The sequence below is a fragment of the Pungitius pungitius genome, chromosome 3 (genome assembly GCF_949316345.1).
Source record: "Pungitius pungitius chromosome 3, fPunPun2.1, whole genome shotgun sequence".
In the NCBI taxonomy this organism is placed as follows: Eukaryota; Metazoa; Chordata; class Actinopteri; order Perciformes; family Gasterosteidae; genus Pungitius; species Pungitius pungitius.
In genome coordinates, this window is record NC_084902.1 from 23,420,863 (window position 1) to 23,435,038 (window position 14,176).

The window sequence follows — 14,176 nt, forward strand, 5'->3', positions numbered from 1 at the left end:
CGGGGCATCTTTCTCTCCAACGTGCGCTCACTGAGCAACAAACTGGACCAACTTCAGCTGCTGGTGAGGAGAGACAGAGACTTTTTTCGACATCCTCCGTTTTGTGCTTTACGGGGACCTGGCTCTGTGGATCGATACCGGACTCCGCGCTCCAGCTGGCGGGCTTCCAGCTGCTCAGAGAGGACTGCGACACGGAGCTCTCCGGCAAGACGAACGGTGGAGGAATCTGCTTCTACTTCAACACCAGCTGGTGCAACGACGTAACAGTGATCCTACAACACTGTTCTCTTGGTCTGGAATCTCTCATCATCAACTGCAAACCCTTCTACTCCCCCCATGAGTTCGCTTCATTGATCCTGGTCTGTGTTTACATGCCGCCGGGGGAAACGTGCAGAAGGCACAGCGGACACTCGCCGACCAGATACGGCGTGTGGGTGGACCAACCCGGACTCCTTGGTTATTGTCCTTGGGGACTTTAACAAAGGAAATGTCTAAACCATTGTTACGCCCTTGCTACTACCTAAGCTCCAGCTCAGGATCCACCTGACGGACACAGCAGGAATCTTTGCTCAAGCATGCAGACGAGCGCCACGCGTCAAGGTTTTCAGCCAGACTCACCGAGGATGGCCACCACGATGTCGTCTTTGAGGATTTCGATGGAGCCGCGGGACACAAAGTAAAGCGCGGTGAGCACGTCTCCGCCGTGGACCAGGGTGTCCCCGGGGGGCGCGTGGGTGGTCTTGAACCTCATGGCCAGGGCTCTGAGGCAGCCCTTGGTGGCTCCTTCAAACGCTTTGCAGCCCTGGAGGAGGGTTTGGTTGAGGTGGAGGCAAATATCCGCCTGCAGGCACTCTGGGAAACCCTTAAGGACCTGAGTGCAAAACACGGGTCAAAGTGGCAGAGGTTACACAAGGGGGTCTTTAAAGGTTACTGTGGCTGTGGCGTGCAGGGAATCCGCATATTCTGGTTTGGGGTGAAGTTGCAGGCCAATTCGGGGTTTTTTTCCTTCTCAGAGAAATTTGAAACAATTGCCACTTGTGGTTCTTTCCTTCTCCTCAAAACCCATCGTACCCGGTGATGTCTTTCAACACAGAGCTACAGCAGACTGTTGCACTGAGCCTTTTAGGCACAAGAGACAAGACAGCACATTCAGAGAAGCTGCAGCACAGAGCGAATACAGAAGATCAAACTTTGTTCTCACTTACTTTAGCTCATTTTGAGTTTAAGAGTTGCCCTGCCTTTATGTCCTGAGATAGAAACATGACTATTGTCTGCTGTTCAGTAAAAAAGAAAATATAAATAAGCAACAGAGGGAGAATGATAGAAGATATTTTGAAAAGTCATTTAAACATCAATTTCCTATAAATTCAACAGTTTTTAAGAGTATGATCCTTCTGATGAATTAAATACTTATAGCACACTTACCCTTCAAAGACAAAGATACGGTGACAAAACAGCTAATGATCCGCGGACAACATGAACTGACTGTAAAGGACCACCTTTTCTTTTAAGCTGTAACACCATAACAGACACTGAGAGGTGAGGACACAAAGGGCTTCAAGGACACATAAAGGACAGTTGAAACAACAAAACACATTTCTAATTCTTCTTAGTCATGACCCCAAAAGCAATGTGGCCCAAACTGAGCTTTTTGGCTATTTTGGATATTTTATTATCTTTGTGTTGCTCATAACAAAAAGTGATCGGTAGATTTGGAAAGGAAAGACTGAACAACATTTGGCAAGCGCAGGTGCCACCGCAGAACGTGCAGCCAAGCCTCCCACAGTGGGGGGAGGTGGGGGGGGACTGGCAGCGCCACTCTCTCAGTTGTGATTCACTCCGTCTCTGATAAATGATGAATATCATAGGGGGAGGGGTCGCGTTTCAATAAGCAGAGTCATTAATTAAAGAGACAGTGAACGTGTTGAAGATGGGTTGTAGAGGTTCTCATCCAGAGTCTGTGTGTGCCATTGAAACCAACAGGAGGGTAAGGGTTGGGGCCACGGGACCAAAGCAATGCACCGCTGTGGTCGGTGGGCTGCAACAAACTGCATTTCAAATAGACACATAACAAATCTGTTCAAGTTTAGGCTACATTTACATTATTTCCACTGTTTTGCCTAGGCCAACAACAGCAGACTCCCGGGACAAAAAGAGGAAGGTTACCTCAAAGGTTGCTGGTCTACCGTTCATGTTTTGCCCGTCATTGCATCACTTTGGTGTATTACAAGGGTTAGTTTGGAGTCACCAGAGTCACACAACAGAAAGAAACCATGCTGTCAGCTTTCATGGACTTTTTTTGTTTTACAGGAGTCCACTAGCTTTAAACAAAGCATAGATTATAGTTTTAGTTCTCCATCTGACTGCAAGACAAAGCAGTGAAAATATAAATATAGTGTACATAAAAACTGCTGATTTTACTGCCGTTTCCTCCTGCAGCCCATTGCTTTGCTCTAGTGTCATTACTCCCAGCTGCGTGGGGTGGAGGGGGGTGGGGCAGACCGCCGTGTACTGTCGTAAACACACTGAATTAGAACCTCATAGAACCTTGCTTCAAAACATGGGAACTATCCTTGGAAGCGGGCCTGACGGAAACGGTCAGTGTTATGCAGCATCCGTCAGCACGAGTGAATACGGTTTACCCATCTATGTGGCATCGCAGCCACCATTTATAGTACGTGTCCATGTACGCAACGGGTGAGACAGTGAGGGAACATTAACATGCATAATATCACTTAAACGCTATTGGTTATTTTCTGTGCAAAAACGTCACGCAACTCAAAACAACTGAAGTAACGTCACTACTGGAATCAAACACAGCTAAGTTTCTACCACCGACCATCATTCACATCCACATTCCTTTTGTTAACACATGTACCTCCTGCTCTTACCAGAGTGGCGGGGTCATTCCATTTGACATGAGGCAGACATGGAAAAGACAAGCTTAAATAAGTACCATGAACAGGAAGGATCAGGATGACAAAAAGCCAGAGTTACAGTATGCAATAGCTTGTGGCCTTGGTTTCACTTTGTGGGGCCAACTTTGCTGGGGACATAACGAGAATTCTTCACGATGTGGTTACAGCATTTTGACAGCAAAGTTGAAAGTCAAAAAGGATTTGAGAAAAAGAAGAAGCGGCACAGGAAGAAGCAACAGCAAAAGCTAACTTTATTGTTTCTTTAAATAGAATTTAAAAGCCACGCGCATCCACACACACACATACACACACGTCGTACCATGTTCATGTCGATGCCGTTGGTGTACGTCCAGGCGTGTTGGAAGTACTCCTCCAGCCTCTGCCTCAGCGGGTTGGGGATCTGGTGGAAGCGGATGAACTCTTTGACGCGCAGCATCTGGAGGTGGTACCTGGCTGTGCCCGAGTACAACCTCTGGATGATGGCCGACACGTTCCCGAAGATGCTGGCGTACATTAGAGCTGGGAGAGAAGTCGTACCGCTTATGCCACGGTATCCACATAAAAGCCCCCGCTGCTGCTACCACATGACTCGCTGTGAGGCAGATTTTTCTCAAGGCAAACGTATGGAAGTAAATCTGTGCCATCGGGGGTTGAAATAAAAAGTTGATTGAATTTCTAGCACTGAATATTTATGCATTGAAATTATGTACCTGAATGTTTTTCAACATTAAAACACCGCAAAAAAATTCAACCTAAAAAAAAAAAATGTTGAAATATTCGAAATGGAGGCTACAATATTCAACCCAAAAAAATTCAACCTTGGCACACCAACATCCGGAGGTTACAATATTCAACCCAAATAAATTCAACCTTGGCACACCAACATCCGGGACACTAAGGAAGAGCAATCGATTCTAGATTCAAGATCAGGAGCGTGCGTCAAGCTAAAGGAGCGAGCACCCAAAACACCTTCGGCTTTGGATTGTAAACATGTCCAATAATAACGGGATCCTCAATCCTCAATAAAGTTTACCCATGGTCATGAAGACTCATTTAACGTTACGTGGACTTTGAATGTCGCTTAATACCCAACTGAGATCGGCTTGTGCCGCTGTGAAAAAGGATCCTTCCACCGGCGCTACTGCGGTTATTCCTGCATGTTCTGTCGGGTTTATGCGTCTGCACGCTCCGCTAAAGCCGCTGCCCCCCCACTACGATACAGCGGCTCATGTGCCTCTTCAAGCGCGTTCCTGGATTCAAAACTCCGCCAATCACTCCTAACAGCTTGTCCAAGGATCTCTGCATCATTAAATGAATTCAAAACTAGAAGAAGAGGTGTACACTCACCGGCCACTTTATTAGGTACCCCATGCTAGTAACGGGTTGGACCCCCTTTTGCCTTCAGAACTGCCTCAATTCTTCGTAGCATAGATTCAACAAGGTGCTGGAAGCATTCCTCAGGGAGTTTGGTCCATATTGACATGATGGCATCACACAGTTGCCGCAGATTTGTCGGCTGCACATCCATGATGCGAATCTCCCGTTCCAACACATCCCAAAGATGCTCTATTGGATTGAGATCTGGTGATTGTGGAGGCCATTTGAGTACAGCAAACTCATTGTCATGTTCAAGAAACCAGTCTGAGATGATTCCAGCTTTATGACATGGCGCTTTATCCTGCTGAAAGTAGCCATCAGAAGTTGGGTACATTGTGGTCATAAAGGGATGGACATGGTCAGCAACAATACTCAGGTAGGCTGTGGCGTTGCAACGATGCTCCATTGGTACCAAGGGGCCCAAAGAGTACCAAGAAAATATTCCCCACACCATGACACCACCACCACCAGCCTGAACCGTTGATACAAGGCAGGATGGATCCATGCTTTCATGTTGTAGACGCCAAATTCTGACCCTACCATCCGAATGTCGCAGCAGAAATCGAGACTCATCAGACCAGGCAACGTTTTTCCAATCTTCTATTGTCCAATTTCGATGAGCTTGTGCAAATTGTAGCCTCAGTTTCCTGTTCTTAGCTGAAAGGAGTGGCACCCGGTGTGGTCTTCTGCTGCTGTAGCCCATCTGCCTCAAAGTTCGACGTACTGTGCGTTCAGAGATGCTCTTATGCCCACCTTGGTTGTAACGGGTGGTTATTTGAGTCACTGTTGCCCTTCTATCAGCTCGAACCAGTCTGGCCATTCTCCTCTGACCTCTGGCATCAACAAGGCATTTCCGCCCACAGAACTGCCGCTCACTGGATGTTTTTTCTTTTTCGGACCATTCTCTGTAAACCCTAGAGATGGTTGTGCGTGAAAATCCCAGTAGATTAGCAGTTTCTGAAATACTCAGACCAGCCCTTCTGGCACCAACAATCATGCCACGTTCAAAGTCACTCAAATCACCTTTCTTCCCCATACTGATGCTCGGTTTGAACTGCAGGAGATTGTCTTGACAATGTCTACATGCCTAAATGCACTGAGTTGCCGCCATGTGATTGGCTGCTTGGAAATTAAGTGTTAACGAGCAGTTGGACAGGTGTACCTAATAAAGTGGCCGGTGAGTGTATTGTGAGCGGCTGTACGCTCTCGTTTAACTTCCGCTTAGTTCATGTCCAACACAGTCTGTTAATGTACAAATGTCAGCTGTCTATTACGGAATCTTACAGAAACAAACCACACTGATGACATGAAGAGTTAAAGCCCCGTTATTATTGGACATGGCTACAATCCGAAGCCGAAGGTGTTTTGGGTGCTCGCTCCTTTAGCTTGACGCACGCTCCTGATCTTGAATCTAGAATCGATTGCTCTTCCTTAGTGTCCCGGATGTTGGTGTGCCAAGGTTGAATTTATTTGGGTTGAATATTGTAACCTCCGGATGTTGGTGTGCCAAGGTTGAATTTATTTGGGTTGAATATTGTAACCTCCGGATGTTGGTGTGCCAAGGTTGAATTTTTTGGGGTTGGATATTGTAGCCTCCATTTCGAATATTTCAACATTTTTTTTTTTTAGGTTGAATTTTTTTGCGGTGTTTTAATGTTGAAAAACATTCAGGTACATAATTTCAATGCATAAATATTCAGTGCTAGAAATTCAATCAACTTTTTATTTCAACCCCCGATGGCACAGATTTACTTCCATACAAACGCCGACCTGATGACTTGAGTACATTTTCTATTTACTGTCATAAATCTATAGTAAGAGGGAGAATAGTATCTGAAAACGAAATACTGTGAAGCAAGCCTGATCACACTAAATCTAATAAAACCTGAGATGTGCTGTGAGTCAGCAGTCACTCACATCCAATGAGCATGACGCAGATGGAGAAGATCTTCTCAGAGTTGGTATTGGGGGACACATTCCCAAAGCCCACGCTGGTCAAACTGCTGAAGGTGAAGTAGAGTGCCGTGACGTACTTGTCTTTGATGGAGGGGCCTGAACTGGGGTCGCTATAGTTGTACTTCTTTCCTAGGATCCATAAAAAGGGGGAAGTTAAGTACATACAAACACCAACGGTGACCCATCATTTTACTTTCTCACAACTGTTTGAAAAATTGGAACCAAAAAAACAAAAACAATGATCACCTATCGACACCCCCAGGTTGTCCAGCCAGCCTATCTTATGCTCCAGGTAAGGCTTCTCCACGTTGCCGATGGCGTACCAGATGCACGCCAACCAATGGGCGATGAGGGCGAAGATGCACATGAGCAGCATGAGGACGGCGGCGCCGTACTCGGAGTAGCGGTCCAGCTTACGGGCGACCCTAACCAGCCGCAGCAGACGGGCGGTCTTCAGCAGACCGATCAGAGTGGTGGTCTATGACAAGAAGATGGAACAATAAATATCAGCAGCTTGGAACCCCTCAATGGACACGCGGGCGCACACACGCACAGACCCAAACAGGCGGCGCATTACAAGCGTACACACGTCGACCTTCTGTTCTGTCTCATTTACAGCACTGTGATCTTCCTTGCTAAGACTGACTAAATTACTATGCAGACCGCGAGGGAGGGGGAGGAGGGGGCAGCATACGACACGATCTCTCACTCTCCAACAATCTGTAAACACAGTAAGTGAGGATGCTATTAAGTCCTATCACGCCCTGACAATTATCCAAATACCCCAGGGGAAATCACTGCAGTACTCAACCGTGTTGTAGGCCTCACGCACAGGTGAGGGTGGAAAACAAAATGCTTTATTTAAAAATCAAGGAGGGAGCCACTGGAGTTTGAACTTTCTTTTTGAGAGATGATTCACGAGGTGCGTCCTCCGTCATGGCGAGGAACAGCGAGCCTCCGTTCTCCCACTCTCGGCCCTAAATCACCGCCACCTTCCCCCCTGCAGCCCGGGCTCCCCTTTCCGCCGCCGACTGAGCGTGCGGCGTATGAATCATACATCGGAACAGAAGAGCTCTGAATTATCCATCGTCGGCCTCGGGTGTAGTGCCGCCCCAACTCGGTCCGATGTTGATTCAAATCTGGGCTCACAGTAAGTCGGGAGGTGTTTGCGGGCTAAAGCTGCCATTAGAACCCAGCTTTAGAAAACACATCCCACTGGCCATCTGCCACCAGCGTTGCAGGGCCATTTTATCCATCTAATCTCTCTCCATCTAGAACCAGCTGTGTATGAATACGAGTACATACCTTCTAAAAACAAGTTTGTGTTTATTCGGAACATTTGCTCAACTCCACCAGGGCTGAAGTCAGATTGAGGGGGCTGCTGGTTTCAATGAACCGGCCTCCTCTCACTCCTAAACTTGCTGCAGTGTGTTTATAAAAAGGCAAAAATAATGCCCACTGCAAGAGAAGGAGACAGAGGAGCTGCACTTTGATCTCAAAAAGTTAACCTAATATTTTTTGCAGAATTAGGTCTTTCCCAAAGAAAAGATCTAAACTTTTTGGAACTGCCTCATTGACAACAAATAACCGTCTGACACTGTGTACTAAAGTTTATGTTAATCTATGACTCAGCATTGAAATATTTGGGAATGCTGAACCAACAAATCAACTCCTTTTAAAGTAAGATCCCTGCTACTCCAAGGCACATTTGGGCTGTTTATGTGCACCGTGCCTCTGCTCTGCCCAGGATTTAATATTGAAATTCTGGGTTCAATGGAGACGTAGAGCACATTTTCACAATAAACCACCGTAGTTTGCCATCACCTCAAATTTGGAACCCAAGCACAAGTGAACATGATAGGCAAATATTGCCCATCACAACAGGACAGGGGTATGGAAATGACAGGAGCCCAGAGGACTCCGGTATGTAAATTTTACACCAGGACATTTTTCCATCTGGCTGCCTGTACAGTCCAGCAGAGTCCTGTAGAGCCCACGGAGAACTCTCCCACAGGAGATCTCAACCTGCCGTGTTTCTAATGGAATCTGCAAAAAAAGGAAATGTAATCTCATCCACAATGTCGAAGATGGTTTCCAGGCAACTAAGGTGCATGGGATTGTGTCTAAATATAGGCGCTGCACAAAGAGCTAAAATAACACAACCTAAAGACGAAAGAACTACAAACGGTAGCAGACGCGTTATTTTTGGTTGCCGCTGGTGATCTGAGGCGCTAAAAATACTAGTGTCCCGTCGCTCCCCCCCCCGTCCCGTCACTGTGTGCTTTTGACACACGCTGTAACGGGAACACACATTCTGTCATCTAGCCGTGTGACAGGAACACACATCGCGCCGCGGCGTCGCTCAGCTGTCCGCTCGCTCTTCTGCACCTGTCACTCACAGCAAGCAACACACACCTAGGGGTATATAACCGAGAACTGACGCTGCACGTTAACCGTGTGTGTGTGTGTGTGCAGGATCTGGATACGAAAAGGAGGCTTTCTAGGGATGTGCTCACGATGACATTCATCTACTTACTGCACTCCCTAAACTTCTCACTCTGAGCATTAGACTGCTCCCCCAGAAACACACACTGGAGACTAAACAGTTCCTCCCCAGCAGTATGCTTAGGGATTGAACCGATTGGGATACCCTGATTGACGATTGCGTTAGTGACCCCAACAACTCAGGATGACTAAAGAAGAATGACTTAACAACTGTTGAACCCTCAACCCCCGCCCTCCCCTCACCTCATCGGATCCCGAGCCAAAGATGAGCAGGTCGAACGGGATGGCGGCCACCATGTCTATGAGGAACCAGCCTTTGAAGTAGTGGATGGCGATCTTGGCCGGGTGGCTGACCACCTCCTCGTTGGAGTTGACGTACGTGGTTCTGAAGTTTATGAGGATGTCCACGATGAACATGATGTCCACGATCAGATCCACCACGTTGAGGGGGGAGCAGGAGTAGCCGCACTTGCCCCTCATCTGTTCCTCGATGTCGTTGAGGAGAAAGGCGGCGGAGTACGGCGTGAAGATGGCCGTGTAGATGACCAGCAGCAGGATGAGCCAGTCCCACACAGCTTTGAAGGGACTGTAGTGAAGGATGGTCCACTTGTCCATGCGCGGGGTCTGGAGCTTGTACTCCGGCAGCACGTCTGCCCCCAGAGAGAGAACCTGGGAGGGGGACACAGAATTTAGATTTATCTAACTCTTAGCAGCTTATATACACTGCGTATTAAGGCCATTGTAGGTATATTTATTGTGAAGCAAGGGGAGAACGGTAATATTCATAGAAAGACTTCCGAAGGTCTGTGGTAAAAGACGTACATCTACAAGACAAAACACGGACATTATTAAATCATAAATGCAAAAGAAGAAATTCACTAAGATTAAAGTCACAGATTTAGGAGAAAAAACATTCAAAATAGTCTTCCACTGAATGACGCTGATGCCACGTTAAAAAATGTACAGAAACTTAAATCTTGAGTTTCAGAAAAGATGCCATTAAGTTGCATTACAGCAAATATAGGACCCAGTGCTCTCTGAATAATTAATGATATCTCAGTGCTTGATTTGAACAATCTTCCTTTTAATTCTGTCTCACCAGAGAACCAGAACTTGCAATACTGAATCAACGAGAAACCCTTTAAGGTAGAAAATAAATATTCAAAATCTCCACTGTCTGATTGTTCTGCATGTACACAAGGTCACAATGAAGAGCAACTAAAGATCGTAATCATGCCTCAAGGTTTCAAGAGAATATATTCAATTTGGTAAAATGTTAAGCCGCCATTCATTAGGGTCGATGTGCGTGCTGCTATGCAGAGTTGCATCATACCATATGACTGAGGATTAGGTTGATTAAAAGTTGTGTTTGTGGATACAGGAGTAATCTGGCTGCAGGAGGTGTACATACGGTGCACAAACTAATGTGCAGAGGCCGATTACTCCATCCATGAATTTCTGAGATGAATACTATAAATCATGATAGAAATTATATTATGATTTAATTTGCTTTGCAGAATATAAACAAAAAGAAACCACTTCCTTAAGAAATGAAAACTGCCTGCATGAAATTCCATCAGTATATTGCATTCCAAAATGGAGCTCTGATCCGCGCCAGCGAGCCTGGAGATCATCATCTCTGCCATTACGGCTCCCACGTACACACCTGAGGAGCTTTTAACCTCAATATTGCAGCGGCCTCACGGACCATTTGGGATAAGAGTCTCAATGACTCGGAAGTAACGATTGGAGCGGGGCGGCCGACGCATCTACTCATCTAAGTGTCTGCCTCTCAGTGCACGGCTCGGTGGCTCCAAGGAGGAACAGGGAGAGAAAGTACGCCCGCTGGAAGGGTCGAACGGCAACCAAATGACTGTGTTCCAGCGAGCCAGAGAATGAAAACGGTTCACTGCAGGAACCACGTCCTCCGGCCTGATCACCTTCATGACCCCCAGTGACCTGCAGGAGAGGGCAGAGCCCAGGGAGGACCATTTGTAGAGCCAAAAAAAAGAAAAGAAAAAAAGACAGAAAGGGCAAAGCCTTAATAATTGAAATGGTTATTAGAGAAACTCATGGCCTCGGTGCGCTGGAGGGTCAAACGTTTCCACCCTCTCGAACGGGATGACCTTTGAAATCAACCAGGAAGCAAAGGGGCAGGAAGCCTGCTATTATTCATCAGCCTGCCACTTCATTAAAAGCAGGTGTCCAAAATGCTGCTGTCATGGCAGTTCCCAACTGGCTGCGGTGTTAGAAATGACCACGGACGCGGGTTAAAATCACCTCACAGAAAGGCCTGCTCACCTTTGATATTCAGTGTTTTTCCTCTTTATTTCATAGATAAGATAAGCCCATTGAGATTTAGAGTCGCCTTTACAAGGGGATCCCGCTGAGTCAGCTGATTCTTCTGCAGTAATGTCTCGATAAGCCATCTCAGACGCATTCCTCAAACCAATGAATGGTTTTGCGTTAGAGCAGCACACAAACACTGTTCTACCGTCACGCAGCTTATGAGCAATTGTGACGATATAAAACACGATGGCTGCAACGCAAAATCGGCCCTGCAGGGACGCCCGAGACGGGCCAACGGATCAGGGGAACACCAGCTCTTGATTAAAGTGTTGCCGTTAATTGGTTCCTAAATTTAAAGATCCCATCTTAATGATCTAACCCTCGCCACTGTATCTATGTGCACGTGGCGTGAATGACACACCTGTGTTTGGAGTGGCTTCAAACAAACTAAACAGGGTTGGGCTATCATTCATAGAGTAAAATGGAGTGTGGGTTGTTTCATGTTGTTTCGGTCAGTAACCTTTTAAAGACTTTTGGTTTTTTTAAGAAGAACCCTGAGATCACCATGCCAACGCAAAGCCAGCAGCGGGCAGACTAAGCTTCCACATCCAGCCTTGGTTTAGGATGAGACGCTGACGCCAAGTTGTGGCCTTCAAAGAACCCGGCCGCAGGGAGACATCCGTGTGAGCGCTCTCCCTTAGCCGGCCGGCTTCCGGGGCTCCATCTGCCCGAGGAGGCCGGGGAAGAGGCGGTCTGCTCAGACGCCTTCTAATGACGCCTCGCAGGAGTCCAGGGTCGCTTTTTTCTCAAGCCATCTGCTCCTGTCCGTGTTTTGCCACAGTCGGGGCCTCTAGAGACCGGTGTACTGATCTCAACTGTGGGCCTATTTACCCTTTGTTACTACGTTTATTTGATGGGGCTTTGTGTGTAGACACAGAAGTTGCACAGCACTGGGTTCTCAGATCCTCCGGTGTGCCACATGTTGCAAAATGCCATTGAAAGCACATTTCCATTTGCCTGCCCTCTGTGCTGCTTTAATGCTGGATGTGGAGGTCAGTGTGGTCTTGTGGGGCTGTGGCTCCAGTCTCCTGCCAACAAGGGTCAACTTCTGTGCCCTCTTTCTGACACCTTAAATGGACAATAAGCAAATCGGAGACCTAATCTGTGGTGTGGGAATACAGTAACTTACACTTCTGGTCTACTCTGGGCCGTGTCTGGGAAGGTGAGAACGACCTCTAACCCTGGCAGTAACTCAAGCGGAAGAGCTCTGGACGCCGTCTGTCAGCAGTAAGCGGCTCCCTGATTATATGCCAAGTGATGGACACCTCTGGTGTTTTACCTATCCAACCCCTTGACTTTCAGTAAATCATCCTGAGGCACGCCTGTGTGTGGGTGTGTGTGTGTGTGTGTGACAAAGGTGTGGGGTAAGGAGGAGGGTGTGTTTGAAGAGGGTGTGGTGTGTGTGGGGTAAGGAGGAGGGTGTGGGCAGGCAGCGGGGGGGGGGGGGGGGGGGGTGCAATCTGCTGACTTCATGGGCTGCTCAGTCAGTGCGAGTGATTAATAGTGATATCGAATGATATTACGCTGGGCATTAATATTAAATTCTTACTTCTCTACACTCCAGTCTGCCCAACCTCAGACTGACAGCAAAGGACAGTAGTATGAAATATTAATAAAATCAATGTCTACTGTAGTTCTTTATTAGTTTTTAATATGTAGGATTGGAGGATTTTGACACACATTAAAATAAAAAAAAGGGGGAAACTAATGTTTTATGGCCATTTTAACATATAATTTCCTCAAGACCGGCGATGCACATGAATCAGCCAAAGAGAGTGATAACTATTTTTATTCATCATAGTCGTAGTTTATCCAGTGCTGCTGGCAGTACTTAAGTTGGTATTTGTAGGAAACACTTTAGATGTTTGCAGTGATTCCAATCCAAACCACGTTCTGCCAAATTCCACAAATATATTTGCTGTCTGTGTGGCGCTGAAAACAAAATGTTGTGTTTATACAAAGGCCTGGCTCTGCAAATTGGAAACAAAGTGACAAGCAGCACTGTTCAGTCTCTCTACAGAATAGCCAACTCTACCTTTGCTGATCTCAGAACTTCATGGCCCATCTTGTAGATGATTTCATACACGGGCAAATAAAACAGGGACAGACACGCCAAATTTCCCTCGTGTTTTCGACTCAGGCCTTCACAAACCCAAATAAAAAAGTAAGAAAGAAAAACTAAATAGACCAAAATAAATATCACAATATAAATTGGTGGGTGGTTTGGAAACAAAATTGCAAACTAGGTTTGAGCACTGACAAGTCTGAAAACAAAAGGTTTTTGCAGTACTACATGTTTATGATAAATAATGACGATTTGCACATGTATATTGTTATCTGTATGTTTTTTAAACCCAACTTACAGTTCCATGAAGGATTTTAAGGATCCAATGTACACGTTTGAACTATCGTGTTTGCCAAATCTGCTCTGATCACATGGGCCGACATGTCATGTGAGTTATGTCAATGCTCCAATCCAATCAGATCCCCTCCTCTTTTAAACGTATACACATGGCAGGCCTCCAATCAGCGGCAATTAAACCAGATCACACTAAAAAGGGAGCATAATGTGGATTCTCGCACCGTGCCCGTCGACCGCTTACCTGCGTGACCTTGTCGGTGACATTGTGTGTGCGGTCTTTGACTTTCGGAGCGATGATTGTTTTCTCAGAAGACGGAGGGGAGGGGCACTTCTTCTCGCTGTTGGCCTCGGAGAAGTTGAGCGTGATCAGGGGGATCTTGTTGATGGTGCTGTACTTGTTGAGGTGGGAGTCGGAGGTGGAGCCCAGCAGGCTGGACCGGATCTGGCTGAGCGGCCCTGAAACGGAAAACAACAGAGGGGGGGGTAGGTAAAAACTCTGAATAATTTTCTGGTAATCGTTGCATCATGGGAAATGAGCATGGGGTGGGCCATTACTTTTGGAGTGGGTGGGCACAACAACACAACGAAGAGAATACAACAGATACCAAAAGACCTTCTAACATGTATTTGAGTTTGGTTTAACCACCCAGGGTTGTGTTCCACTACGAGTAGAAAACAAATGATGTGGGTACTAACGAGTACCGATTCA

The 14,176-nt window shown here is 46.6% G+C and overlaps 1 protein-coding gene across 4 annotated transcripts in view; it reads right to left on the reverse strand.

The window, feature by feature from the left end:
- kcnh7 (potassium channel, voltage gated eag related subfamily H, member 7) overlaps positions 1 to 14,176 on the reverse strand; it is a 50,536-nt gene that overhangs the window by 11,077 nt on the left and 25,283 nt on the right. For 3 of the 4 annotated variants that reach the window (XM_062561350.1, XM_037483767.2, XM_062561349.1), the window contains 6 exons: positions 13,709 to 13,923; positions 9,000 to 9,425; positions 6,498 to 6,729; positions 6,213 to 6,380; positions 3,238 to 3,437; positions 619 to 871 (listed from right to left, as the gene is read on the reverse strand). In XM_062561350.1, coding sequence (XP_062417334.1) covers positions 619 to 871; positions 3,238 to 3,437; positions 6,213 to 6,380; positions 6,498 to 6,729; positions 9,000 to 9,425; positions 13,709 to 13,923 — 1,494 coding nt within the window. The remainder of the gene's footprint in view (positions 1 to 618; positions 872 to 3,237; positions 3,438 to 6,212; positions 6,381 to 6,497; positions 6,730 to 8,999; positions 9,426 to 13,708; positions 13,924 to 14,176) is intronic. The other variant, XM_037483759.2, reaches the window with a different exon arrangement.